Source organism: Phialemonium atrogriseum (assembly GCF_030411735.1).
Source record: "Phialemonium atrogriseum strain 8032-3 unplaced genomic scaffold QBC33scaffold_12, whole genome shotgun sequence".
NCBI classification, from domain to species: domain Eukaryota; kingdom Fungi; phylum Ascomycota; class Sordariomycetes; order Cephalothecales; family Cephalothecaceae; genus Phialemonium; species Phialemonium atrogriseum.
In genome coordinates this window covers 364,206-390,083 of record NW_026848149.1, presented here as the reverse complement: position 1 = coordinate 390,083, position 25,878 = coordinate 364,206, and the positions used below count along the sequence as shown (strand labels likewise).

The 25,878-nt window shown below is 56.4% G+C and overlaps 7 protein-coding genes across 7 annotated transcripts; 2 read left to right on the top strand and 5 right to left on the bottom strand.

Annotated features, from left to right (window-relative positions):
• Positions 1-1,648: 1,648 nt before the first annotated feature.
• Positions 1,649-2,131, bottom strand: QBC33DRAFT_586654 (uncharacterized protein; the record flags this gene model as incomplete). The annotated part of the gene is made up of 1 exon (XM_060431487.1): positions 1,649-2,131. A coding segment is annotated over one exon (324 nt), but the record flags the coding sequence as incomplete, so codon positions are not given.
• A 478-nt stretch (positions 2,132-2,609) lies between these two features.
• QBC33DRAFT_67914 (uncharacterized protein) lies at positions 2,610-8,033 on the bottom strand. Its single transcript, XM_060432985.1, has 2 exons — positions 5,254-8,033; positions 2,610-5,195 (listed from the first exon to the last, which is right to left on the bottom strand). Exons 1-2 carry the CDS (start codon positions 7,841-7,843, stop codon positions 3,058-3,060), a joined length of 4,728 nt encoding a protein of 1,575 aa, XP_060283619.1. The 5' UTR covers positions 7,844-8,033; the 3' UTR covers positions 2,610-3,057.
• Positions 8,034-10,582: 2,549 nt separating this feature from the next.
• Positions 10,583-12,004, bottom strand: QBC33DRAFT_558886 (uncharacterized protein; the record flags this gene model as incomplete). The annotated part of the gene is made up of 5 exons (XM_060429918.1): positions 10,583-11,012; positions 11,122-11,495; positions 11,575-11,657; positions 11,738-11,774; positions 11,840-12,004. The coding sequence occupies 5 exons, from the start codon at positions 12,002-12,004 to the stop codon at positions 10,583-10,585; spliced, it is 1,089 nt and encodes a 362-aa protein (XP_060283618.1).
• Positions 12,005-13,053: 1,049 nt separating this feature from the next.
• Positions 13,054-14,796, top strand: QBC33DRAFT_578197 (cytochrome P450; the record flags this gene model as incomplete). Its single annotated transcript, XM_060431045.1, has 4 exons — positions 13,054-13,270; positions 13,354-13,439; positions 13,515-14,495; positions 14,596-14,796. 4 exons carry the CDS (start codon positions 13,054-13,056, stop codon positions 14,794-14,796), a joined length of 1,485 nt encoding a protein of 494 aa, XP_060283617.1.
• Positions 14,797-15,137: 341 nt separating this feature from the next.
• QBC33DRAFT_67875 (uncharacterized protein) lies at positions 15,138-18,111 on the bottom strand. The gene is made up of 3 exons (XM_060432984.1): positions 16,192-18,111; positions 15,585-16,120; positions 15,138-15,447 (listed from the first exon to the last, which is right to left on the bottom strand). The coding sequence occupies exons 1-3, from the start codon at positions 17,663-17,665 to the stop codon at positions 15,220-15,222; spliced, it is 2,238 nt and encodes a 745-aa protein (XP_060283616.1). The 5' UTR covers positions 17,666-18,111; the 3' UTR covers positions 15,138-15,219.
• Positions 18,112-19,994: 1,883 nt separating this feature from the next.
• QBC33DRAFT_578196 (S-adenosyl-L-methionine-dependent methyltransferase) lies at positions 19,995-21,417 on the top strand (the record flags this gene model as incomplete). Its single annotated transcript, XM_060431044.1, has 8 exons — positions 19,995-20,149; positions 20,209-20,250; positions 20,304-20,370; positions 20,437-20,464; positions 20,579-20,690; positions 20,770-21,112; positions 21,182-21,319; positions 21,361-21,417. 8 exons carry the CDS (start codon positions 19,995-19,997, stop codon positions 21,415-21,417), a joined length of 942 nt encoding a protein of 313 aa, XP_060283615.1.
• Positions 21,418-23,639: 2,222 nt separating this feature from the next.
• On the bottom strand, positions 23,640-25,878 carry QBC33DRAFT_586646 (uncharacterized protein). Its single transcript, XM_060431486.1, has one exon. The coding sequence runs from the start codon at positions 25,592-25,594 to the stop codon at positions 23,945-23,947; it is 1,650 nt and encodes a 549-aa protein (XP_060283614.1). The 5' UTR covers positions 25,595-25,878; the 3' UTR covers positions 23,640-23,944.

Sequence of the window (25,878 nt, the reverse complement as noted above, 5' to 3'; positions counted from 1 at the left end):
AAAGTTGTTTTTAAAACAAGACGACGCCTGGCCGTTTCTGAAAGGTACGAATGGTAGAGAATGGTAAAATGGTGAACCGGTGAGCTGGAGAGAGGATGTGCCATGATTGCCGGGAGTCGGATGGCTTCCACTTTATAGAAAGCCTGGTTTGTTTGGACGAATGTTACCGCATGGCGGGATCTCAGGCGAAGCTCGTCGCAGATCATGGCCCGCAAGACCGGACGACAGGAGCAACTTCAGGTGAGCCCAGGGCGTTTCTGCAGGCTCGTCCTTCATTGATCTGAGACAGAAAATGCTTGGCGCTCGCAGCGCCAGCTTGCAACTTTCCCTTGTCTCTTAGTTATGCCTCATAACGTCCTCAGCCGCAACCTGGTTAATGCCACTTGATCTCCAAGAAAGTAACGTGGGTGATCAAAGTCATGGACATCGGCACCAAAGACAACATGACGAGAGTTGGGTTTCTGAAGCCAGCAAGACAGCGCTCTGGTGCAGCTAGGCTTACACAAAACCAAGCCGAGAACAAGTCAAATAGTAATGAAAAGTAATGGTGACGAATGGAGGCCTCTGCGGCCGCTTTAGCTTGGCGACCAAAGCAGTTCCGTCTTCCCAAGCCGTGTCGCGATCTACTGGCAGATCCACAGTGAGACGTCCCAGACGGGAGGAGGCACACTGGGGACCCTATGCCAAGCATAAGGGCTCAAACAGTGGTTGATTCGCCCTGGACTTGGCCTAACACGCTTGACCTCGGACAAAATTAGGATCACCCTAAGAGGTAGGTTGACTGAAAAGTGATTTCATATATAAACTATCGCCCTGTTTCCCTGTGCTAAGAATAGTACCCAGGAATTACAGCACAAGACTCTAGCCACCAGCATCCCATCTTCAGCCCGCCGGGAGTGCATCCAATTTCCCCGAGGAGTGGGCGGTGGATGAGAGACGAGTGACGTGGGCAAGATACCTGAACTGAATCTACTGTGGGATGATACTAGAAACTTGGCCCTCGGACTATCTCTACAATAGAATAGTATTACCAAAAGCTCTTCCAACCCTCATGGGGGAATGAATTAGCCGAAGCCGAGGGAGTTCTGAGCAGAGACCAGCCCGGAGACCATTGTCGTTGGATCGAGATTGTCGATCCGGATTGGGATTCCATCAGATAAAGCTCAGAGCCCCATTAATGTGAATATCTGGAGGTCTTGTTACTCCTGCTGTGTCCATTTTAAGTGAAGAACAAAGCCATGATATTAATACCCGCATTCACAAATACCAAAATTAAACAGACCGAGGGGCTGCAATAAGAGGTCCAGGAGTATGTTTCCAGAGCCATAAAATAGTATCTCCAAGGTGCAAGAAGGAAGGATATCCAAGGATTCATTCCTAGCCAGTTGCCCTGTGTCGAGTGCCCACCTCGACCCACTGCCCAAGCACATTCAAGTAAATAGAACGGGATAATCCGATGTACGAGTCGCTCTGCGCTCTAAGTCTCGGTCAGATGCTGTTGCTACGACTCGCGACGGCCAAATGCATAGGCCATTGCGAACACAAAGGGGCCGCTTTACTCGAGCACAACAATGGCAAGCTTTGATATGGAGGTTGAAAGACAACAGGGAATCTGTAATGCGTTCTTTGTGGTCTCTTAAAGAAATAGGTTCCATTGTGACTACACTTGCGACATCCAGAAACGGTATTCCTGTTCCCACCTATAGACAAAGACTCATCGAACCCAACAAGCTGATTGTTTGAACTCGGACGAGAAGCACAAGAGTACCCTTACACTATAAATACGACACCCCGACCGAGTCCTATATCACATCCATCCTAACGGAAATCTTCCAAACCGCACAGGCAAAGCTAGCCAGCTCCCTTCCACTTCGCCAGCATGACAGACGAGCAAACCCCCCCAACCTCGCCGACCTCCCCCTTCCCCTCTCCCCAGAGTCCTCCTCCGCCGCAGCTCCCGGGCCCCCTCGCCTCCCTCCCGCGACGCAAGACAAAGGTCTACACGGGCTGGAACTGCTGCGAGTGCTACACCAACAACGACGACCGCCACCACCCGTCCAACTGCCACCGCGTGCACTGCGGGCACGCCCGGTGCAGCGCGTGCATCGACTACCGGACCGTGTTCAACTGACTGGCTGGTTGGCTGGCTGACTGAATTGTAGACGCTTCCCCTGCCGAAAGAGAAAAAAAAAAAACAATGTTGTTGTTGAGTTGCCCCTCCCCCCTATTCTTGGGAAGGTGAGTGATATGGATGGGGTTGGCTTGGTGGACAAAGAAACCACTTACCGTCGTTAGCAATATGGAAAGGTTTGTTTCCCGCAAGGGATTAGTTATGCCTTTAAATACGCTTTAAATACGCTCTCGCTTTCTGTGAGCTGATACCAACCTACCTGCTCGAAATCGGGATGCCCGACCTCCTGCCTTGATATAACGTACTTGTAGCCATCTCTGTAAGTCAACAAGGTGATTCCCTATTCGCCCGTATCAATATCGTCCCAGCAGTGAGAGCTGCCCTTCCGTTGACTCTTGGTCCATCTGGCTCCCAAGTCGAAAAAAGGTTCTCGGCGCGTTGATGGTGGCATTTCTTGGCCATGATAACGTGCCTATAATTAACGTATCCGACCTCGCATAAGCATCAAGCCCTTACTTCACTTGCGGGGGATAGCACGATAGCCTGAAAGATCCAGAGAGAGAAGATAGATTCATTATAAACAGCTGTCGGGTATCAAGAAAAAGCAAGGCAACGCGTGCAAGTCCGCTCCAGCTCGTATAAAAACAACCAATAATCTACACCGTCATGTGCGTGTGTGTACGCGTGCATGGGTGCGTGCGAGCGTGTATGTGTGCGCCTGTGACTGTAGTGTGCGTGTGTTTGTTGCGCGTCGAAGCAAACGCCTCTTGCCAGTTTCACCCGCCCATGCACCAACTCCCATGACATGGTTTCCCCTCCTCCCGTACTTTGATCGCCTCGCCGTCCACGTCGATCGATGACCAGAAAAGTTGTGCCGACAAAAGTTTGTTACATGGAAAGAGAGAAAAGAATCACGACCAGAGTCACTACTGGGGTCGGAGAGTCTCGTCGCCTTCGGTGCCCTCACCATCACCCGCGTCCGCATCCGCGTTCGCCTCGCCCCCGTCCAAGCTACTGCGGTCGCTGGCGAGGGTGGCCACCTCCTCGCCCCTGGCGGCGCGCCTCGCCGTCTCCCTCTCGTGGTAGATCTCCGTCTTGCGGCCGTCGGCGGCCCGTAGCGCGTCGACGTAGGTCCTGAACTTGACGATCTCGCGGAGCAGATACTCGCTCTTGCGCTGCCAGTTGGCCATGGCCTTGCCGTGGTTGGCGCTCCGCGGCGTGAAGGCGAGGAGCATGGGGCTGCGCAGCGCGTTGTGCGCCTGCAGCTCCTCCTCTATGCCCCTGACGTAGCCCATCAGCGTCTCGAGCTGCTCGCGCTCCCCCAGGTTGCTGGGCCGCATGCTCTGCGTCGGCGGCGCCCACTCGGCGATGTGCACCCTGTCGCCGGGGAGCTTGGCGTGCCGCGACCCCGACCCGGGCGCCATCCCCATGCTGCCCAGCGCCCCGCTGCTGCCGCTGCTCGGCCGCCCAAAGTCGAAGCTGCCCGACCGGATGCTTCCGCGGCTCTGGAGCGACGTCCTGATGGCCATCCCCACCGAGCCCGCGTTTGTCGCGCTGCCCGATCGCGAGTGGCCCTTCAGGCTGCTCCTTCCGGTCTCCGGCCGCCCGCTGAGATTTCCCGAGCTCTCATTGATCGCCGCCACGAGCGCGTTGTTGACGATGGCCTCGCTCCACCCGTATTCGATGTTGGAGATGCCCCCAACGAGCGGGTGCGTGCTCAGCCGAGCGCTCCAATAATTCGCCGTGCTGACGAACTCCTTGCTGATCTCCGGCGTGCCGACCTGGAAGAGGTGGACAGCTCCGGTCGGCAGGGAGAGAGCCCAGACATGAGGCCGCTGCCGAGAATAACCGGGCGTCGGCAGGGCGGAGGCCAGTGCCTGGCGCAGAGAGAAGGTGCCCAGATTGGTGGCATTCTCCTGCCAATTACCGCCGCCCACGACAGCACCCTTGGGTAGTGCCCCACCATGCAGTCGCGACCGGCTCTTGTTGCGAAGAGACTTGTTGGGCGTGAATGAGAAGAGGCCCATCTGTCCCTTTTGGACAACAGCGAAGACCTCAGACCAGTTGCGGTCCTTTGCTTTCCTATCCATGCCGTCGAGGTGGTGCTTATGGATGATCATGCCTTCCTTGACCCACGGCGGCCCCGCGAGTTCGAGCGACTCGTCCTCCAACAACTGGACGGCCTTGACCTCGTCGGAAAGGACGGAGGACGAGCCGGCAGGGTTGTCTTCGCGGATGATTGCCTGGCTGAGAGCATTGGCGAAGCCGATGGATTGCTGGTAATCGCCGCGGGGATGTGCAGAGCCGAACGAGTCCATCGACATGGACGTGTGAGTCCGCCCGAGAGATGCGCGACTCCAGGTTGCCGAGGACTCGGTCGGGCTCCAGATCGACCCGCCGTCGTCGAAGCTGGTTCGGCTTGACGAGAACCCGTTGCCCCCAAAAGCTCGATGTCGGGAACGACTCTTGGAGAACCTGGACGTGCTTGCCCGGGCGCTCTCGGATACCCTTCCACGCGTTGATGACACGCCCTCGGACGGCGCTTTGCTCAGCACACTCGGGGTGCGCTTGAGCATGCCCATGACTGACAAGCCTCCCGGCGTGGGGAGCGGGCTCGACTCTGCGCCAAACAGCGGTAGACGTTCGTCGCGAATCGAGACATAAATATCCTTCAGCACAATCTCGACCTGTACCTCCCAGCCGCGCAAGGGGCCGTCATACGGCCCGTTGACCAGGGGCTGGCAGCTTGTCCCATTCGCCTGGGTGGATGCGTCACCCAGGGAGGAGTCAGGGCGAGGTGGGGGCTTGAATGAAGATCGGAAGCTGCTGTGTCGGTCGTGGTCAGCAGAAGTACGGGGATCGCCTTCCACGCCCAGGTTCTGTCCCTTGGGCGTCAAAATGGAGGGCCGATCCAGGGCATGGGGAGCCGACTCGTCGAGCGAGTGCCTGATCGACGTCATCGTGTTCTTCACGAACTGGCCCCTGGTCATCTTGTGCTCGATATCGGCCATGTGTAGGTCAGTATTCAGGAGCATGATCGAGTAGCAGATGGTGTGGATGATGTCTGCAATTACGGGTTAGCGACGTCCACCAAACAAATGGTGAGGCAGGGAAGCACAAACCTGTCGTTTTGAAGCCGTGGTTGGGATTGCAGTCACACCATTGCGTGGCAAATGCAACCAGGATCCGATCGACCTGTTGGGTCTCTGCCCGGAGAACCAAACGTGCACAAACAAGCCTCAGACTGTCGACGATGCTCTTGTTCTTGAAGTCATACAGATCCATGTAGGCCCGTAGGGTTCGTTGGCGAATGGGCCCTTCTTCGCCCATCCATGCCGCCGCCTTCTCCTTCTGTATGAAGTCCTCGTTTCCGTCATAGATCCTTTGCGCTTTCTGACGGTCATCCTCGGTCGGGTCACCAACGACAAAGTCGGGCTCGTCAATGGATTTGGATGTCTTGAGTTCTCCTGCAGTCCTGGGGGTTGAATCGCAGTCGGCAGGCTTGGAGCTGGAGACGCTTTGACTGTCATCGGCCATGATGCCCTCGATTGGGAGGGCAAGGGTTGAGCCTCTTCGACGGCCCGTGTCACTCTGGTCCGGCGGTGCTTGGGTCTCAGTCTTTGCCACTGTTACCTTCGCCTCAGTTTGATCCATTGGAGCCTTCGCGCCTCTCATTGACGCAGATGAAGCCCTCTTATCTAGCATATTGACTGGACGCAGCTCCCGGCCATCCGACTCGTCTCGACTCTCCTTGACCTGTTGGCGTTGGGGACTTGACTCGCTGTCGCTGTTGTCGTTGAAGAATGAGCCGCTGCGACCCATACCAGGGGGGTCGGGGGGGTGTCGAGTCGGCGTGTCCACAGGCTGTTGACCAGGGGTGGTTTCGATGGGACCGTCTGCCTCCACTGCCCGTATCACCGCCTTGGGGCTTGGCTCATAGTCAGGGGAGAAGCCTCGAACGTTACGCTGATCCTCGTCGCCCTTCCGCTGGCTCTCCCTGGGGGAAGGCGCTTGAGTCGTGGGCTCACGCGTGAGTGGCAAAGGAGCGAAGCCCGGAGAAAGGGCATTGGGGCTCGTCGGGCTGCCTTTCAAGAAAGGGTCCATGGCGCGGCGCAGGCTCGTGATGGGGCTGGGGTCGGGCTTGGGGGAGAGCATCTCGTTCGACTGTGGGAATGTGACAGGAGGTATTATAACCGGGGGCGGGGGGAGAGGCGGTTCGGGCTCGGTGAGCGAGTATTTCCGCCGGCGAAAGAAGGACGATGTCTTCTTCTGCAAAACATGGGGGGTGGTCGGATGGTGCGAATCGCGCGAGGGCGGTGCGGAGGGCGATTTCATCTGGGAGGGTATGTGTTGCTGCGACCTGCTGGCCGAGCCATCCCTAGACGGCGAGGAGACATAGGGCGAAGAGGAGGACTGGGGCAGCGGACTGGTCGAGTTAGATTTCGAAGAGCCAAACATTCTCCTGAAGAAGCTGGGCTTTTCCCTTAGCGTATGATGAGACGCGCTGTTTGGCGAGGCGGGCACAGGCTCTTTGGACTTCTCGTATCCCACATGTGGCGCAGGAGCTGAGTCCAGGTCAAAGGTCGGGAGGGGAGGTACATCGCGGGTGATGTTCTTTGACTCGTGCTTCCGCCCGACAGTCGCACTCCTCGAGGATCTTGTACTGCGTTTCCGCTCGAGACCGGGCCCTTTGCCAGGAGATGGCTGTGGTGGCTCTGGGGGCGGCGGGAGGACCGGGAGCGACGGGACGGTTGCAAGCCTCCTCGGCCCGCCGGGGACCGTTGGTGTTGGAGCAGCATCGTATTCGTCGTTCAGGAAGGAGTTTGAGAATTCAAGTTGCCAGGGCGACTGCGTGTTGGGCGAAGGCTTGTTGGGCGAGGGCTTGTTCGGTACACGGTCGAAGCTCGATGACCTACCAAAGCCCTGGGCCGCCCAGCGCTGACTGCCCAAGACCTGGGCGTAACCGGCGTCTATGCTGTTGGTGCTGCTGCTCTTGCTCCCCTTGCCTCCTCCCCGAGAGTGCAGGGGCCTGGGGGTGCCAGGTATGCTTCGTTGATGCGAGGGCTCGCGCAGGCTATTGATCCGACCCAAGCTTGACTGGAAGCCAGAACTGCTGTTGCTTCTTCGACCGCGAGACTGCTGGCTAGACATCCTACTCGAATCGTCTGCTGCCTCCAGGTCGGAGCTGTATGTGTAGCCGTGGCCATTGTTCCGGCCGGATTTTGAATTGTACGTCATTGAGGTGGAAAAGTCATCGCCTCCAAACGAGGAATAGCCGGAGGGGTCGTCGTATGTGGGCCTGGATGATCCCCCAAACTGCAACTGGTCCATTGAGAACTGGTCCAGCGAGAGAAGCATGTTTGCTACGAGCGAGTCTCGGGTGACTTGTCGAGGCGGCAGGGAGAGGTCGTGCGAGTCTCGAGAATTGGGAAGGCACGGTTCGGGACGGTCATTTTCTTTGTTGGAGAGATCGACGGGGGTAATGCTGTCGAGAAAGGATTCTATGTCTGGGCCATCTCTCGTCGCCTGGGAGGCCGTCCTAAGCGCCCGGGCGGAGGCGGTCGGCTTTAGCTTGCCAGACACGGGCGGCTTGCGAGATGGAGGCGTCTGCGGGATGACGTCCCGGTGGTGCCTGTTGGATTGGGGGGACGTGTTGATGTTCAGCTCTGGCCGCCGCCTCGAGTTTCGACGTGGTGTGTCGGCGGAATACATGGTCAAGCAGAGGGAGAATCGGGTAAATCGGGGGAGCGGCAGAACCGACGAGTCGACGCCATCCACGGGCCCGAGTGAGACCTCGAGGCTGCAACAGACGACTTTAGGCAGAGGAGAGGAAGGAAGGAAAAAGCAAGCGGATCAATTTTGACAGTCGGTCCGGCTTCAGGTACGTGGCTTTCTGGTGCTTTAGCGCCGCCTTAAGGGGGAAAGAGGGGATATAGCTGGGGTTAGAAATAAGTTAGACAGTAATCGTCTTATTAGCACCTTAGCACCTGGCGAAATTCTAGCTCGAGGCCCAGGAACTAGGTACCTAAGGCAGCGGGAACTGAAACTTATGAATCGGTGACGTCTGGCGGCATCGGAGAAAAGTACAGAAACTAAAAAACCAAAACAAAAGAAAAAGGGTTTCCTGTTGCGCAACCCGGATATGGGCGCTTTGTTTCACTGATCATGGCACTTTTGATCAAATTCCACTTTCCTGCTTTTGGTGTTTCCGCCCATCCAACCACGAGGCACCACCTCCCCTGGCTTGGTGGCGCCGAAGCTGGGAACGCACCCACTCAAAAAGCCAAAGCAGGTGGTCTGTGTGTCTGAGAAAAAGCAAGCAGCCAATGACAACCTGCAGCCCACCCTCCAGATGGGTCCACCATCACGTAAGTTCAATATTCAGGGGTATTAATGGCTTCGCGCAAAGCTCTTCCCCCCGTTTGACGCGTGAAAGGAAAACATTTGATAAGACTGATAAGAGCCGCGTTTTGGCGAGGGTACGTATCCGTATTCTGGAAGAAGCAACTCCCAGCTGCCATTTTCCCCGTCACCCCTGCACTTGGCAGGCGTTGTGCACACCGCCAGTCAATTGCATTTTGGCCTGCCAACAGCACTCGTGCAACCTCTTGCCAGAAAAATCAGCCGCTATCCAACACTAGCTGATCCTTCTCATCTTGCTCCTTTTCGCGGCCTGCATTGGGCAATGCAGGGTGCTGGCATCTAGTGTAGGTACCTGTGAGCTAAGACAGGTATGTCTCGAATTGGCCACTGGTGAGACAGAGCAATGCGCGCAGTTGCAGCTGGCAGAGGGGGGATTTGGGAGGGGACTGCAGCTCAGCCCCACCATTGGACGTCTGTTTCCTGCAAACCCCCTATCGGTGCAGCCCTTTCGGCTCACCACAATGCACCTCGGGCAAGTTGGCTTTGACGATTTGAGCCAACGGAGGCCAAATCCGCTGGGTATTGACTTGTTTGTGCAACCAACCGACCAGCGGCTTCTGCAAACTGCATCCGAGCTCTGGAAGATGAGATGATTTAAATTGTCTTTAGCCCTGGGACATTCCAACAAGCCAACGGCTTCTTCCGCTCTGGTCGTGTGTCCGATCAGCCACACCGCAACGACAAATCACCTTGCTTAACGCCGGTGATTTACAAATCCCAAGCCACTTATGCACATGCTTTGCGTAACTCCAACTCTGTCATATCTTGAATCCCGCCTGGTGCCTGTTGCTGGGCATATGGAATCAGGCTTACAGTCCAACCGAAAGAACCAAGAACACCAGCGAGTCCACTCTGATTAGTCGCGCCAAACTCTACTATTCTAGAGCGCGAGACCTAAGGCGCTGAAATGATGGGGCCCCTCATGACATCGCACTTGAGGGTGCTCACAGCACTTGGAGTTAGCAACGACAATATCGTAGAAACATTTCTAAGCATATTACTCTATGTGAGAAGCTTTCAGAAATACTTGCCCCCCTTTCACCCCTAAATCCAGGGCCCGTGATCTCAGGACTTGATAGTCGACTTACCTCAACCTTGCGGAGGATTCCGAACTCGGATAATTCTTCGTAACTAAGTCCCATCTCGCTTTTGCCTCTGCGCCGTGCGGGATTATGGCTAGCAATCACCACATTATGGAAGCTTCCAGCCTGTCATAGCAGCAACACTGAGAGGCAACTTACCATCTTGGTCGTCAGCCGAGAGGGGGAGCAGCTCGGCAGTGGCTGTTGCCTCAAGGGACTCCTGCAACTGGATGAGCAATTGTAATGGAAAATACAGGTGTTTGATTTCACATACCCTCAAAATAAAGGGGCCCCACGCAACTTGCGCCCATCTTGATTAGCAACTTGTTCTACAGTACCAGGGATCAAGCTACTACCTCTGAAATCTTTCGACGTCGTTCTTGGAGATAATTAGATCCTAACGCAGCGAGATCTCCACTGAGGCCACGAGTCAGCGTATTTCCGAGATTGCTTCTCTCTCAAGATTTGCAGCGTGTTCGAGAGGAATATCTCGTTGGTCAGCCAAGATAGTCGCAGGTCGCACTCAGCGCGAGGATAATCCGGCTGAGCCAGGGTTGTACATTTCGTGAGACGGATGACCTATGGGAGCCCTGACCGGGTTGAGGTCCGAGGCTACAAGTCGCCAACCGGGAAGACAGCAGTACCTACGTAGTCATAACTGGGCTATATGTTTAGAATTCACAACACAGATTTCCAATCCGGAGAGACAATAAGTCCGTTGTGTCTCAACTCTCGGCAGGGAGGCTGGATCAGAGCCGGTGCGGCTTGGAGAAATAATTATACTGACCCATACCATGGTTAAAGATATATCTCATGAGGAGGAAAACCAGAGTGCGCCGAGAAATCGTCCAAGGGGACTTAACGCATCCCATACGCCACAAATTACCTTCTATATTTTCAATATACATCCGAAACCAGTTCTTTTTAGGCGGACATGGCCAACAACCTACACATTCCCTTCCGACGCCACCCTCCACTCATGCTTGACGACGATATTCCTCTCCGTGCTCCCGACCATGAACTCGGGCCTGTCATCGGAGTCGCTGCCGCTGCCGCTGCTCGCGGCGGCCCTCGCCTCGACGTCATGTCTGGGCCCGACGGGCCGCAGCTGGTACTGCGACGAGTCATCGTTGTCGAGCGGCTCGAAGGTGCCGTTCTTGGAGTTCAGCTTGGCGGAGCCGCCGCCGAGGGCGGTGCCCGTGGCCGAGTGGCCGCCCTTGCCGAGGAGGGGCAGCAGGACGGGGATGCAGGCCAGCGTGACCGCGATGCAGGGCTCGAGGGCGCTGAAAATGAGCGCGTGCGGGATGTTGAAGGTGATGTCGGAGTAGTCAATGGAGGAGAGGGCGGCGAGTCGGAGGATGCTAACCACGCAGGTGCTGGTGCGACGTATCAGTCAGCCGGAAAAGGGATTGGGTTTTGGAGGTGTTTGGGGGGGGGGGTGGGGGGAGTGGGAGGGAGGCTGTATTTGTGTGGGAATCGACTTACAACAGACCAACAGCAAATGTGGCGATCAGAACCAGCTTCTTATAGAAGGCCAAGTTCAAACTATAGAGATACGGCATGGGAAGGAGAAGGACGATGACGTCGGTGATGAGGTTCAGAGATCCTGTGATCCGGTAGGAGAGCAACTGGTTTCCACAGTGACCCTTGATGTTCTGATTCCAGTTGTACTCGAAGGGTTGGCAGAGGAAGAAGCCCATCAGGATGGTCGCCAGCGCCCACATGATGATGACGGCACCCGTGACCTGGGCTGTCCACACAAAAGCCTGGACAGTGAAGACTCTGCAGTACAAGATCAAGATGGATATCTTGCAAAGGCTTAGGCTCAGGGCCCAGAGGAGCTGGATGGCAATAAGAAGCTGTGAGGAATCCCAATATTAATATGTCAATAATCAACCCGAATGATTTCTCAAGGATGTCATCCATGAATTTGCTTGCCTTGAGGAAAATCGTGATCGGGCCCATTCCGTACATGTCCATGATTTCAGAGAAATGGAATCCCACACCGCCGACCAAGACCCCTAGTCAGGTGAAGCTGCTGTCAGTCGAGTTGCGTCCGGTAAAGAGATGCCGGCAAAGGGTATGACAGGAGGAGACAAACCTGCAAGGTTAACGCCCTGATATACAACGGCGACGAACTAGAGAAGCTGTCAGTGGCTCAGTGCAACTCGAAGTCTTGACCTATGTTGCCGAGTGGACTGACACATGCTGCGAAGAGACACCAATCACTTGCATCCAGAGACCTGTTTGCGATTCGGCGGGATAGAGCACGCAGGACGCATGCCAAGATGGGCAGGATGCTGAACACAACCCCGACCGCAATGACCGAGCTCTGGGCCTGCCTCTCGATGGGGAAAATAACCGCCATGGTGGGAATCTGTCAATAGAATGGAAGGTGACTTGACTTGGAGCTGGAGACGAGAACCTCGGGGGTTCCTCGCTATTATTCTCCCCTCCCTGACTCGATTGTCGTCACATCTACACGTTTCTTTTTCTTGGCCTCGAGGATAACGCAATTTGTCACGTAAGCCTCCAAATGTTCAACTCGTTGCAAGTCACCCTCCCCCCTCCTCTGGCCCCCCTACTCCACATGGCACTCGTTGGCACTTGAGGGGCAACATCCAGGGTGTTGACTGGTCGAGGCGCTGGTTGTTCGTTTTGTTGTTGTGCCGTCCAATGGTTGAGACCAGACAGAGGTGACAGAGTGGGGCAACAATCCACTAGTGAAACTGCGGAAGGCGCCCGCCCCTTAGTGGACTCGATAACCAGGAAAGCTGGGCCCTTCCCGCTGCGGGCGGATATAGCGTCGGCACTAGAACGTTAGCTAGGGCAAAGATCCAGAATGTCGGGTTCAGACACGATATCGGATCAAGGCTACTTGCAGGAGGCAATTACTCTGCATTGGCCTACCAAAATAGTAAAATCGTGATGAGACCTGTCAAGAATACCCGCACGACTCTTCCCGATCCTACCTGAAGCCTCGCTGTAACCTCGACGCAATTCCACCAGTCTGACTTGTCACTTTTCGCCATTCAAATAATCCACGCATGTAGGACAAGGGGTGCTATTAGTCACACCAACTGCCACAACGGGGAACTGTTAACAGTCCACACTCGCCGATCATTAATAAACCCATTGTTCTGCTTGGACAGTCCCCCACCCGCCGTTGAGGAGATGCCGGGTTCTCGATGCGTCGCCGAAACCCAGAACCTGGTCCTGGTCGTGGTCCGTGGTCCTCCCGGACCTTGCGAGTCGCAGAAAACATGGAGGAACACTGATTTCACGTTCAAATATCAAATCCGGCAGCCCATCATGGCTATGCGGCTCGCTCCCCTTTCTTGCGTAACCCCTAGGTCCCGTCTTGTGTAACGGGCGACAGATAATCCCCCAAACTTGGAGTCTCATGTGACCGTGACGATGGATTCGTTGCTCAGTGGAAGTTTCTTTTCCTGGCCTTCCATCCTGGCCCAGATCCTGATCGCCCTCGTCAGCCTATTCGCGTGGCGTCGCTACTTGTCTCCCCTCGCTGATATCCCCGGCCCATTCGTCGCCTCCTTCACTCGGTTCTGGCACATTCGTCGCATCTGGATTGGGGACCAGAATCTCCAGCTCGTACAACTTCACGAGAAACTCGGTGGGTACTTATTGTGGCTCCTTGGGGCTTTGGACTTGCGATTCGGACTCGGGCTGACAAAAAGGCCTGCGGCTTGACCACAGGACATTTCGTCCGCATCGCCCCCAATGAGGTCAGCGTCAGTCACCCAGATGGAATCAAGAAGATTCTCCTCACGCCGCTTTGGAAGGTAAGAAAGACCCGGGGAATGCTCTAGATAAGCCCCCATTCTGATATCTCCATCCCTCTAACAGCATAACTCAAGGGCAAATGGTACGAGTTGCTGGCGTTCCCGGATTACCGGTACCAGACGCCCATGTCGACCACCGACCCCAAGAAGAAGGTCGAGCGATCAAGGAACCTGGCATCGGGATACACGCTATCCAATGTGATCAAGTCAGAGGACGCCATCACCCACACCATCGAGATGCTCCTAGATTGGATGGACAAGTACGCCGAGAACCAACAGCCAATGGAACTGGACAAGTTCTTCACCTTCACAGCCTTCGACGTGGTCGGCGAGGTCGTCTTCTCCAAGCAATTCGGCTTCCTGCGCTCGGGCACCGACATCGGCGACGCCATCTCTAACTCCCTCGCCCTCAACGCCTTCGCCGCCATCGGCGGCTTCCTCCAGCCGGCCAACCTGCTGGTAGCCAACCCGCTGGTCACCCGCCTGCAGGTCATGCCCATGGGCCACCTCTTCAACACCACCCTGCGCGCCATCACGTCCCGCCGGCGCAACCAGGACGCCCGCTTCGACATCGCCGCGCACTGGTTCCGCACCCACGCCGCGCACCCGGACCGCCTATCCCTGCGCGACATCCACGCCCAGGCCACGACCAACGTCGGTGCCGGCGCCGACACCGTGTCGTGCGCCCTGCAGTCCTTCGTCTACCACATGATCCGGCACCGCGACGCGTGGCGGCGCGCCCGCGCCGAGATCGACTCCGTCGCCCACATCAACCGCGTCGTGTCCTTCGAGGACGCCCAAGGCCTGCCCTTCCTGCAGGCCTGCATCCGGGAGGCGCTGCGCGTCTTCGGGCCCGTGCCCATGGGTCTGCCGCGCGTGGCGCCGGCGGAGGGCGTCACGGTCGGCGAGCGGACTTTCCCCGAGGGGACTGTACTCTCTATCAACCCCTGGACTATGCACCACTCCAAGGAGATATGGGGGGATGATGCGCACGAGTTCAACCCGGATCGGTGGTTCGACGAGTCTGTGGCCGCTGCGGAGAAGTACTGGATGCCGGTAGGTGGCTCCCGTAACCGTCTGCTTAGCAGATGGTTTTCTCTTTGTTCTATCAGAGTGGGTGTTAGATGGTTGCTAACGATGACCCAACCTCGTACAGTTCGGCATGGGATACAACTCCTGCCCCGGCCAGAACGTGGCCAAGATAGAGCTGTCCAAGATCGCGGCCACCCTTGTTCGCGATTACGACATCCGCCAGGTCGACGAGGACCAGGAGTGGAAGTGGAAGGCGTATTTCACCGTCGTGCCGCATTCCTGGCCCTGCTACATTAAGAAAAGAGAGAGAGCCGACATGGACTGATCGAGGGGGTAGGTGTGGCTCAAATGTTGAATCGTAGGACCAGACGTTTTGCAACCCAGTCTAACGAGACGTAATGTTGTTTATGACGGTTGCGTCGGGATGCCCTCGGAGTCAGTGAGCCCTAGGTGGGTGATTCGTGAAATCTGGTGTCTCAGCAGAGCATCAGGGTAAAAGCAGAGTTGCCCCCTTTTCAGTATCGTGACTGAACTCCACTTTAGGGGCATTGTATGTACCCCTGAATGGCAGAACAGCCGAGCCATACCTCCGTAATGTCCACCTCTGCATCTTCCCACACCTCCAGAGTGTACAGCACGAGACAAGCACTGATGCCCGACAGATCGACTGCATCGAAAATAATGATGACCTCTGAAAGATTCCGTAGATTAAATCAGCCAGACTCTACCAACACCACAAATCAGGGTATCAACATCGAAGTGATCCAACACTCGCCTCCCCCAAGTCCCAACTATTATAGACACGACGCAAAAACAAATAAACATCCCTCCAGACGATGAAACTTGAACGCCATCGCATAAGACGCCAAAAAAAACACAGCAAAACAACCACATCCGAATCATATCCCAACCCCAACCCCCCTACACCCGAACAGCCCCCCCCAAAGAAATCCCCAGCACCCCCGCCGCCGCCGCCCGGTGCTCCAGCCCGGCCACCAGCACCGTCAGCAGCGCCAGGACCCCCACGCAGCCCGCAACGCCGCCGATGGCGCGGGACGCCCCCAGGAGCGGGACCGCCGCAGGCACCGCCACCGCCACCGCCACCGCCGCCGCGGCGACCATGGCCATCTGCAACGTGTGTGAAGACGACGGCGGCGGCGGTGGTGGTTCTTCCCGGGCGCTGCTGCCCTGTCGTGGTCGGGGTGGTGCTGCTGCTGCTGTTGGGGCGGTGCCGTCCTTGTTGGTGGTGGTGGTGGTGGTCGTCGTCGTGGTCGTCCGTTCGCCGCCGCCGCGCGTGTCTGGTCGCTGGTACGGGGATCGTGACGTCCATGCGGAGGAGGGCGGGTCCGCGGGGTCGGCGCTGTTGGGGTTGCCGAAATGCGGGGTCGTCTTGCTGGGGATGGGGGTGACGGCGCCGTCCGAGAACGGGGAGTAGTCCGCGCTGCTGCTGTCTGTGTCGGAGAATGAGGTCGGCTGGTGATTGCTCCGGCGGGGAGCTAGCGAGACGAGGTCCTCGACGGGGTCGAGGAAGCGAGTCTCGATCTCGGCGATGGGGTTGTGCGTCGCGAGGTAGGTGCGGTAGGATTGCACGTCGGGCATGGATGGGGTCGGGAGGTTCTGCGTTGATGTGAAGGAGGAGAGGACGTGGTCTAGATGACGGGGTGAGTTACGAACAAACAGGCAGGGGGGGGGGGGGGGGGGATGGACAGGGTAAGCTTACTGTACTGGCCCAGCTTGAATCCGATCTTCCCCAAAATATCCGTCTTGTGCCATTGCAACTCCCCTCCAGCCATATACTCGGCCCTCCTCGAGGCAGGCAGGATGCAGTTCTGGAGCCGCCTGGTCTGGGTATCGGCCGTGTCTAGGCGGTGAAGCTGCTCCTCCAGCTCGCTCAGCTCATCTTGGAGGTGCAACAATAGTCGGTGGTTAAGGGCCTCGAATCGACGATAGATGGGCGGGAGGGCAGGTGGAGTACTCGTCTCCTCGTCTCCGCTCAGCTTGGAGGATGGCGATCGGGATTCTTCAAGATTCTCCTGGTTTGCATGACGCGCTCCACGTCGACGATTACGTGACTGCCGGGTATTCGCATGCGATGAGAGCCGCTCTGCCAAGAGTTCGTAACCTGTGAGCGGCAGCTTCTCGGCCCGCGGCAGGTGTTTGACATGGCCATGACCGACTCGCGGTGTTAGGGCGTTGGGTGGCAGGTGTGGAAGATTGGCGTTTCCCCGCGGCATCTCGGGCGTTCCATAACGATGCGCCTTTGCCTCTGCCTGTACTTGGGAAAAGCCGCGCTGCTGTCGCCTTCGTACACCCCTCATGTTGGCAACCAACTGTGCCCTGTCCAGCGGACTGGCGCAGTCTTGGGGCGACGACGCCACCTGGGTGAACGTCGTCGAGACAATGTCGCCGTTCACGCTCTGTTCCGGGCTGGTGCTGGGCTCGGTGTCTTGTTCGGAGCCACCATCGCTCCTGAGGCTGTCCAGGTTCGTGCTAGAGGCAGATGACGATGACGAGGCACTCTGTGGGGATGTGGGCATGTCCGATTCATGCCAGTGGGTTGCCGCTTCTGCGACTGTGCGTTGGATGCTCTCGTCAGTCACTGCGGGCGAGTCCGGGTCCAAGAAGCTGAGAGCGTCTGGCTTGTCTCCTCGAGGGGGTTCCTCCTCCCCACTATGCATGTACGATGCGGGTGTGACGGTTGACCCGCTTCCGCTTGAGCTACCAGATCTGGTATCCGTGGGACCCAGTAAACTCAAAGCGGCCGGGTTGAACATGGTCGGTGAGGCGGCATGTCTCGGCCGTGAGGATTCCGCTGATTCTTCCCCGCTTTCGCCGTCGGGGCGGTGCTCGTCGTCACGCTCCGAGAAGAGCGGTTCCGAGTTTGAAGGATCCCGCGGCTCGCCAGGTCGTTTGGCAGGTTTCGTTGGCCGCCGTGAGGACCGTTCGGATCTGGGGCGAGATATCCGAGACGCAGCAACCCGCCGTTCAGGCCGCCTTGTAAATGCGACAGGCAGGCGATGATGCTTGAAATCGCGACCCGGTGTGTCTTGACAGGGCAGCCCTTGGGCGGCAGGTATGCCGAGTCCTTCTTCCGGAGCGCTCACTGGCAGCACTTCGGCTGGCTTCGGCTCAAGCACTTCGTCCATCAGTTCTGGGACGGTCTCGACGGTCGGTGGTTGGTATCGTGGTGACATGGCAGGTTGGATAATGCGATGGGACGAGAGAGCTGATATCCATTAGGGCCGCCTCGCCAAGCGCCTCGGACCAACCTAGGTACTTACCTCGGACGTGTTTCTATCAGATCGGGGCCACAAGAGCCTCGGGCTATCGTACGAGACCCTTGACGGCTGTCGGTTGAGCTTATGCAGGAATATCAGAGGGTTGCTGAGAGTAGATGGTTGGGCCAGCAAGGCGATAATAATTCAACAATCACGACAGAATCGCGACGGCGACAGAGCAGCGCGAAGGAAACAGGCAGTCCAGATATCACAATTGCCCATGTTAGGATATGCGAGAAATTGAATTCGAGGCGCACTGAGGATGATCTACAATCGACGCCATGATTGTGGGCTGATTATTCTGTCATAGCTGTTTTATGTTGCTCGTCTAAGACCGACAGGGGGTTGGGCTGGGGGTGCGGGACTGAGGGGACGAGGGTCTATTTTTGTATAGGGAATGGGCGGGCATATATAATCTGCACTTGTACGTCTTGGTGACCGCGTGTGTCAGCTCTCCGCCCGAGGCGTTTCAGATGTTACACATGCAGTGAGCGGGCGGGTGGAGCGGGGCGGAAATCAGCTGAGAAAGGAGGAGCGACGGGATGGAGGAGGGGTCAGCGCGGCATGCATCGGGGCCCCAGCAATTGACCGGATTCTGCAAGAAGCCGATCAGCAAATCAGGACATTGGCCCACGATGAGCATTGGTTTCGACCTGGTGTGACGCCTGCCTGCTTCCTATTGGCCTAGTCAAGTCCAGAATCTCCTTCCGTTATCCCGTTGCCGCGGTCGGTTCAAACTGCCGAGAAGGTCTGTCTTGGCGGCTCTTGTCCTTGCCTTGAAGAACGATGGCTGCGTCGAGCAGCAACAAGAGGAGGGAAATGTCCTACTTGGGAGGCTGAGAGAATGCGATCTCTGCCAAGAAGTAGTGATATCGCTTACTCACTATTACTTCCCTCGGAAACCCTTAGCACGGGGCTCCCCGTCAGGACACAGTCTCAAAGGCGCACAGCCCACCGGTAATTTGCTCGAGAATAGCTCTCTTGATGTCCGCCGGAACCCGGACAGTCCCCCGAAAACTTGACACTCGTTCCTACTCTCGCTGTTTCTCGTGGTAGGGGGGAGAGTTGGACCCTGCTGCGCTGTCAATAACATCGTCAACTGAAACTGTTATCAAGCCAACGGTCGAGACTAAACGAGACGTTACTTTCTTCCGCCACGGCAGCTTTCCCAAGACTATCACTCTCCGACCAAGATAGGAGACTAGACTTAACGCGGCGTATTGATAGAAATGCGTGAGCTGACAGGCAGAGATTAAATATGTTCTAATATCTACCTAATGAACGGATTTCCAGAAACAAAAAGGGCTCAAGTATTGAGTGAGTAAATACTTTCCTGGTCTATTCTGCTCAATGAGAAAAGACTACTAACTCAGTACTAGGGAAGAGGTCTTGGCGCATAGGATCTAAGGCATTCAACACGACTATGAAATAGTCACGGTACTGTAATGAACGTCTCAGTCAAGCTCCAGATAGATGGGCAGGACATATTCCACCCCAGCGATTCTCAGATTGCAACCTGAACTGAGGTGATGGTAACCAAAGATATAGCTAATAAGGCCGTTGATGAAGAAAAAGGCAATGGTCGAGTCCAATATGGTGGCCGAGACCGAACAGCGCATGAGTTTCACAAGACACAACCTCTCTCTCTCTCTCTCTCTCTCTCTCTCTTGGAATTGGATCTGAAAGAGGTGAAAAAAGCGCTAGCGAGCGTCAGCCCAGGCAAGAGATGTCGTGAGGATTTCACCTTTTCCTCGCCTTCAGTCCCCACATGCACTTACCGATCTCCCAAAGAGCAAGAGTCGGGCAAAATCCATGGCATCGTGGTTGAGTGTGATATAAGATGTCATTCGTCCGGAAGGGATCCCGGTGCAGGACCAAGGCGTTTAGGGAATGCTGGTTTGAGTGGCTAGCCAATTGATCGGCCAACCAGCCATTATATCATGCGAGATTCGGGCACAATTCCTGAGAAGCCCCGCTCTCTCGCAAATAAAGCTCCAAATGCCCTCACCGTTCTGGCCTGTTCCTGATTCCCAGAATTATTACTTGACCCATTTCACGGATTCTGTTCCCATGTCTGATGACAGAGCCACCGAGACGGCCGCCGCCAGCGGCGAGCCATCGGCTTCCATACACCCGACCACAGAGGCCGCAGCGCCAGCAGAAGATCCAGCGGGAGTCATTACCCCAGCGCAAGCAGCCCAGGTGAGCAAATCCTCGTCTTGCTTGTCGTAATAAACGTGAATTAATGGCTGTCCAGGAAGGCACTATCGATGACGATGCAGACTCGGCGCTTGGCAGCGATGCGGCCAGTTCAACCGCATCTGTCACCTCCAGCATCCGTGAATATCGAACTATTCATGGAAGGACCTACCATAGCAAATTCGGTGATACCGACTATTGGTAAGTCAGCCCTTGCCAGGCCTGTCGTCAGGGGTGATCAGTGGCTGATATGTTGGCAGGGCGTCGAACGATGAGAGACAGACGGAGGCGATGGATATCAAGTGAGAGGGCATCATCTGGAAATGTGCAAGGTTTAGTTGGTTAACAGAAACAGCCATCATGCCCTCACCCTCTCTATCGGCGACAAGCTCCATCTTGCCCCCTTGAAGAAAGATATTAAGGTTGAACCCCAACCATATCTACCTAAGTTGAAGCAGATTCATCAGCCGGCTGACCTCTGATCGTAGAGAGCACTCGATGTTGGGACTGGGACAGGTTCGAGAAACCTACAAGTCCCATAACACTCGAGGCTGATGCTAACCAATTGTCGTTATTTTCAGGGATCTGGGCGATGTGAGTCCCCCTCCTGTGCTTTCTAAACATGGACAGTCTTACTTATCGAGATTGGAAGTGATTTCGCCGACGAATTTCCCGACACTGAGGTCGTTGGTACCGATCTTTCACCCATCCAACCATCATGGGTCCCACCAAACTTGAAGTTGTGAGTAACTAGTAATTAGCAGCCAGCCCTGCACCTGTTGTTCGAATGACTCACACCCTCCCTCCCCCACCCCTCTTAGCGAAATCGACGACTGCACGAAGAATTGGACCTTTCCGCGAGACTCGTTCGACTACATCCACATACGCTGGCTAGTCGGAAGCATCCCCGACTGGAACGAGCTGTTCAAGCAGGCCTACAAGTGCTGCAAGCCAGGCGGGTACCTGGAGAGCTACGAGGGATCTGCGACGATGGAGAGCGACGACGGGACCGTCCTGAAGACGAGCGCGATGGGCCAGTGGGCCAGCTTCTTTGTCGAAGGCGGGAAGAAGCTGGGGCAGACGTTCCTGGTCGTCGATGAGGGTATTCAGAGGAAGGCTATGGAAGCGGCTGGGTTTGTCGATATCCAGGAGAGGAACATCAAGGTGGGGGGTCCCCCCTTTCCCTCCCTCCCTCGCATTGTGTTGGTTTGGCTAATAAACTGTACGTCCCAGACCCCTGTCGGTGGGTGGCCTGATGATCCAAAGATGAGGGAGATAGGGCAGTATGCGCAGTTGGTTCTTGAGGAGGATTCCGAGGGCTATGTCCTTTTCCTGGCCAACGCCCAGGGCTGGTCGAAAGAGGAGGTAATAGTGTACCTCGCCCAGCTGCGGCGCGAGATTCGGTCCAAAAGCACCATGGATACTACCGGCAAAAGGTTGTCTGGGGTCGGAAGCCGGATTCGTCCTGATTTTGCGTTCTGCATATCCCTGCCGAAGCAAGAACCTCTCACCAGATCCGTAGAGGAGGCGTTAAAATGTTTAGCGACTAAAAACACAAGGAAAATCAATATTAATGGCTCGAAACCAAGGCCGCGGCCTTGCTTTACTCTTGAAGTGCTCACTCCAGTAGGCCCGCGCTGGCGTGCTGTCCGGCGAGGGCAACGATGGTCAGCAGGGTACTGGTCGTAATTAGATGCTGTCCATCCGTGGGACGTAATAGTCACGCTGCTCAGGCGGTACAGGGGCTCGGTGGAGTCGGACTTGGACGGGGTGCACTTCACCGCGTGGTGATTCCCACAGTCCTCCAGCCGGTTCCTTACAATCGGACAGCCCAGTTGTTGGTTGTTCCTACACAAGGCGAGCTTGTCGACCCATCAGCAGAGTCCTGCCAGTACTACATCCGTATGCGCTGCGCAAATAGCTGTTGTGCTGCCCAGGGACAGAATTTCGCCTAGCGCGGTGGAGTAACCCCCTATCCATTCCGTCCTGGGCGGGTCTTGGGCGCGTGGCTGGGAACCATACTTCCAGCCCGGCGCGGATTCGCCGTAGTACCTATCTCTCAAGAAAATAAGCCACGAAGGGGTACTTCTCCGGCTGCCAGTACTCCTTTGAATGGACGCTGATGTGCTCGGGTGACGAGCCTGTATAACGGGCAGTTCTTGTTCGCTAGGATGTCTTTGAAAGGGGCCGAGCTTCAAAGTGCCAGGATAATTACCTAGTTGGTTGGTGGCTTGTCGGTACTTGGCAATATCGATTGTCTCACACAGACTTTGTCGGGCTGGATGAGAGCATCCACGGGAAACCAGATGTCCCGTTCATGCTGGGCCCTGCGCGGCCAAGCTTGGACGGTATCACTCCGGAAGCGAAGAAGTATTCGCAGCCCTTCTTATAATCTTGCAAGAACGTGGATACCTCCACCACTTGCCTGCCGCGTCGTCGCCAGGCAACCAGTCCCTGCATAGAAGGTGGAAGGGGAGTGGATACTTGCATATGACCCGAGTAATCCGTGCATGTATTTACTAAATATCTGTTACTGCAAGCTGTCAGCTATAGAAATGTACATACACTTGCTTCGTCCTTAGCCCTGGGTTTTAAGAAGGACGCTGCCGAATTTTCTGCTGTGGCTGGCTAACAATTTAAGAAAACCAATTTTGGGCAAATCTTAATCGATGGCCGTTTGCCTGTAAAAAGAGGATTAATTTATGAAATAAAAACAGTCTGGGCATTAGAACCTTACCTTACAGACTTAGGGAAGCTGATAAATAGTAGTTAGGTGTGTAGCATCGAACCAGTACCGACTTAGATCGCTGGAAGCGAAGCGTGCAGGTCGGCACTGATATTCCGTGTTTCGAGCAGCAGAACTAAGTGCGGCCAACAAGAACAGGGGTATAGCCGAGCGCTATACACAGCAGGAAGGGTCCAAAACCAGCAATTCCTGCTCACACACAGTGATCGGGGACTGCTCATGACAGCAAAGTACCCGCCCGTCAACACAGGTCCCCTGTAGTGTCGGACAAGGCGGAATAAGACGACAAGACATCGGCTCCGTGGGGGTCCGCTATGTGTATGATAAGGTATATTGTTAGTGAATGGTTCATGTAGTAAAGATTGCCGCCATCGCGGGGAACATTGGGCGGAAAATGTAAAAATCCCCCACCCCCTTTAGATATTGGGCGCTCCTGCTCGGTCCGACCCACATCGTACCTGCAAACCGCTCCCTATCCTGCGCACGTGGATTTCCATCGGACAGGATACCTAGAACACGCGAAGAATCTCCTACTATAGTAGTGGGAATGATTCTGACTGAGGAGACCCTATTTCGGAGATGGTTCCGACTCCGCGCAGAATCCCTAGCCGGAGACGAGCCCGCCTCCGCGGAATATCTGGGTCGCCTCCACAAAAAAGTGTTTTGGACCACTCTCTGTCCACGGAGCCGTGATGGCCAGCCTTGCCACCCTTATTGGCGACATGTCTGATAGGATATAAAGCTCTTGGGAGGAACCATAGAAGCGCCGGACATCCTACGTGCTTTTCTAACTCCATCTTGGGTGGATGACCGAAGGCAAAATCTTCAATCTAGGCCGCCGAGAAGGGGGTCAGGGGGTCGTCAGCACAAGTCGGAGGGGTTCAGTCTGGGGCGACTATAATAGGGTCGGGTCAACCCTGTTGAAGGCTATGTGACTTCCGCACACCTTGTCTCCCAAGGAACGTAGATCGAGCTTATCGAATTCTATACAACCAACCTATGCGCCTGGGTCTCGCCACCCCTGGCCCACTCGTATATAAACGAACGATGAACAGCACCTCCTCAAACCCCCCAGCGTCAGTCTCAGCAACGAATGGGGATGTTCTGGGCATGGAGGGTGGGACTTACCTCAGTAACCTTTGGACATAGTCAACGGGGGACATCACGCCACCCATTGTCCATAAAAGAGACGAACCACCACCACTACACTCCCTCCCGTCCCCCCCTCCATCCACCTACCCTCCCTCACCTCATCCCCTCCTCCCAAACCCACCAGCAGCAGCATGACAACCAGCAACATGCCCATCCCCATCCACATCGCCATCCACATCCCCATCCCCATCCCCATCCCCATCCTCACCACCACCACCATCACCACCACCCGCCGCCGCCGCCACCGCCGCCGCCACCCTCTCCGTATTCCTCAGATACTGCCGTATAAGCACACAGTCGCAACCGACGTGCAAGCCCAGCATCCCGCGCAGCTCGCTCGCCTCGCCCCGCAGGCGCGCCGCCTGCGCCGCCAGCTCGTCGCGCCGCTCCGTCGCCGCCGCGCCCTCGCGCTCCAGGCGTTCCGCAGACTCCCTCTCGCGCTGCCGGCACCGGCTGGCGGCGGCGCGGTTGCGCTCCCGCAGGTCCGCTTCGCTCAACGGCGGCGGCGGCGGCGGCGGGGCCGGTGGCGAATCGGGGGAGGCGAAGGTGGCGAGGGCGCGGGAGCGGTAGTGCTGGCGGCTGCTGCCGCCGCCGGTGCGGTGGGTGGCGGATGTGTGGGTTGGGGGGTTGGGCGACTGGGGGAAGGGTTGGTATCCGTCCATGTCGTTGGAGTATCCATCGACATCGTTAGAGTATCCGTCGACTCCATCGACATCGTTAGAGTATCCGTCGACGTCGTTGGAGTATCCGTCGACATCGTTGGGGTATCCGTCGACGTCGTTGGGTGAGAGGTAGGCATCGATCGGGGAGCGGTAGGCGTCGTTGGGGGGGAGGTAGGCGTCGTCGTAGCCGGCGGCGGGGTCGGGGTAGGTCTCGCCATGGACGCCGCGCCTGTGGTTGGGCTGTGGGTGGCCGTCGGTGGTGGCGGTCGAGGACGGCTGCCGGTGAGGCTTCGGCATGATCAGTCGGGGTGATGGGTTGGTTATCCGTTTATCGACAGCTGTCGACTTCGTCGACTTCGATGACTTCGATGATCGGGACGACGATGCGTGAGGTCGCGAGGGTGTAGGGGCAGGCCCGCTTGGTCCGGCCGGTTGGGCGGCACTCGATGGTCGTGGTCGTTGTTTATCCCCTGACGGTCGGCCATCACGCTTCTTGCTGACGTGCTTCTCCGTTCCCCCCTCTTGCCTTTTCGGATGCTTGGTGCTAACCTTTGCGTCGTGTCTGTTGCTCTTTGATTTTGTTGTCGCCACTACATCTCTGGATGTAGTGTTAAAGCTAACGTATTCTTCATCCTCTTGTGTCGACTGCGCGTGCGTCTGGCTCGGTGGCTGATAGTATGAGTTAGGTATCATTGCGGCCGGATCTGATGGCATGGAGCCTGGCAGATGGGAGCCGTCGACTCGGGGGTAGTGGTGCCATAGCGGCGGTTGGGATTCTATCCGGGATTGATGGAATCCCACATCGGGGCCGTCGGTTACGATCTCCCCTGGGGGAAGCGAAAAGGGGTTCGGCGGGAGCCCGGCTAGCTGTTGGTGCTCATCCCCTAGGAGTGCGGTCGAGACATCTGCTCGGTTGATGGATGCCGATGCTTGGTGGTATGGGTGGCCCGATGGATTGTCGGCGGCGGCGACTGGGTCGAGGAAGGGGTTCCAGGACAGTGGTGGCTGAGGGTCATCGCTGTAGTAGTACTCGAGGGGCGATGGGGCGATAATCGAGGTCTCTGGGTAACCGGTCGTAGGATTCATGATGGATGATGGACAGCCTCTGCGAGTACTGAACTTGGGTTTGGCGTGTTCGATCTAAAGGTCGTGGTGGGTGGGCTTGGGTACCGATTTTCGACGAAGGGAGAACATGCAAGTTCGGCGGCAAGACAAGCGACGCACGCATCAGCAATCGCTGTCTCTGTTCCTCCAACGCTTGGGCGGGGCATCTTGTCGAAGACTGCCTTCGAATGCATAATACTAGCAAGATAAGTACCCCGATTCTCGATCCTGACGCCTCCCATCTGGCTTGCGCGGTCCTACCTTGG

What these genes read in the sequence shown, in the direction of transcription:
- QBC33DRAFT_586646 (XM_060431486.1), bottom strand. Translation starts at nt 25,594, where the DNA reads ATGAATCCTACGACCGGTTACCCAGAGACCTCGATTATCGCCCCATCG.
- QBC33DRAFT_67914 (XM_060432985.1), bottom strand. Translation starts at nt 7,843, where the DNA reads ATGTATTCCGCCGACACACCACGTCGAAACTCGAGGCGGCGGCCAGAG. An exon ending in CCACGGCTTCAAAACGACAG is followed by an intron (nt 5,196 to 5,253) that starts GTTTGTGCTTCC and finishes CCGTAATTGCAG; the next exon opens with ACATCATCCACACCATCTGC.
- QBC33DRAFT_67875 (XM_060432984.1), bottom strand. Translation starts at nt 17,665, where the DNA reads ATGTCACCACGATACCAACCACCGACCGTCGAGACCGTCCCAGAACTG. An exon ending in ATTCAAGCTGGGCCAGTACA is followed by an intron (nt 16,121 to 16,191) that starts GTAAGCTTACCC and finishes CCCGTCATCTAG; the next exon opens with ACCACGTCCTCTCCTCCTTC. An exon ending in TGCAGATGGCCATGGTCGCC is followed by an intron (nt 15,448 to 15,584) that starts GCGGCGGCGGTG and finishes GCTGGAGCACCG; the next exon opens with GGCGGCGGCGGCGGGGGTGC.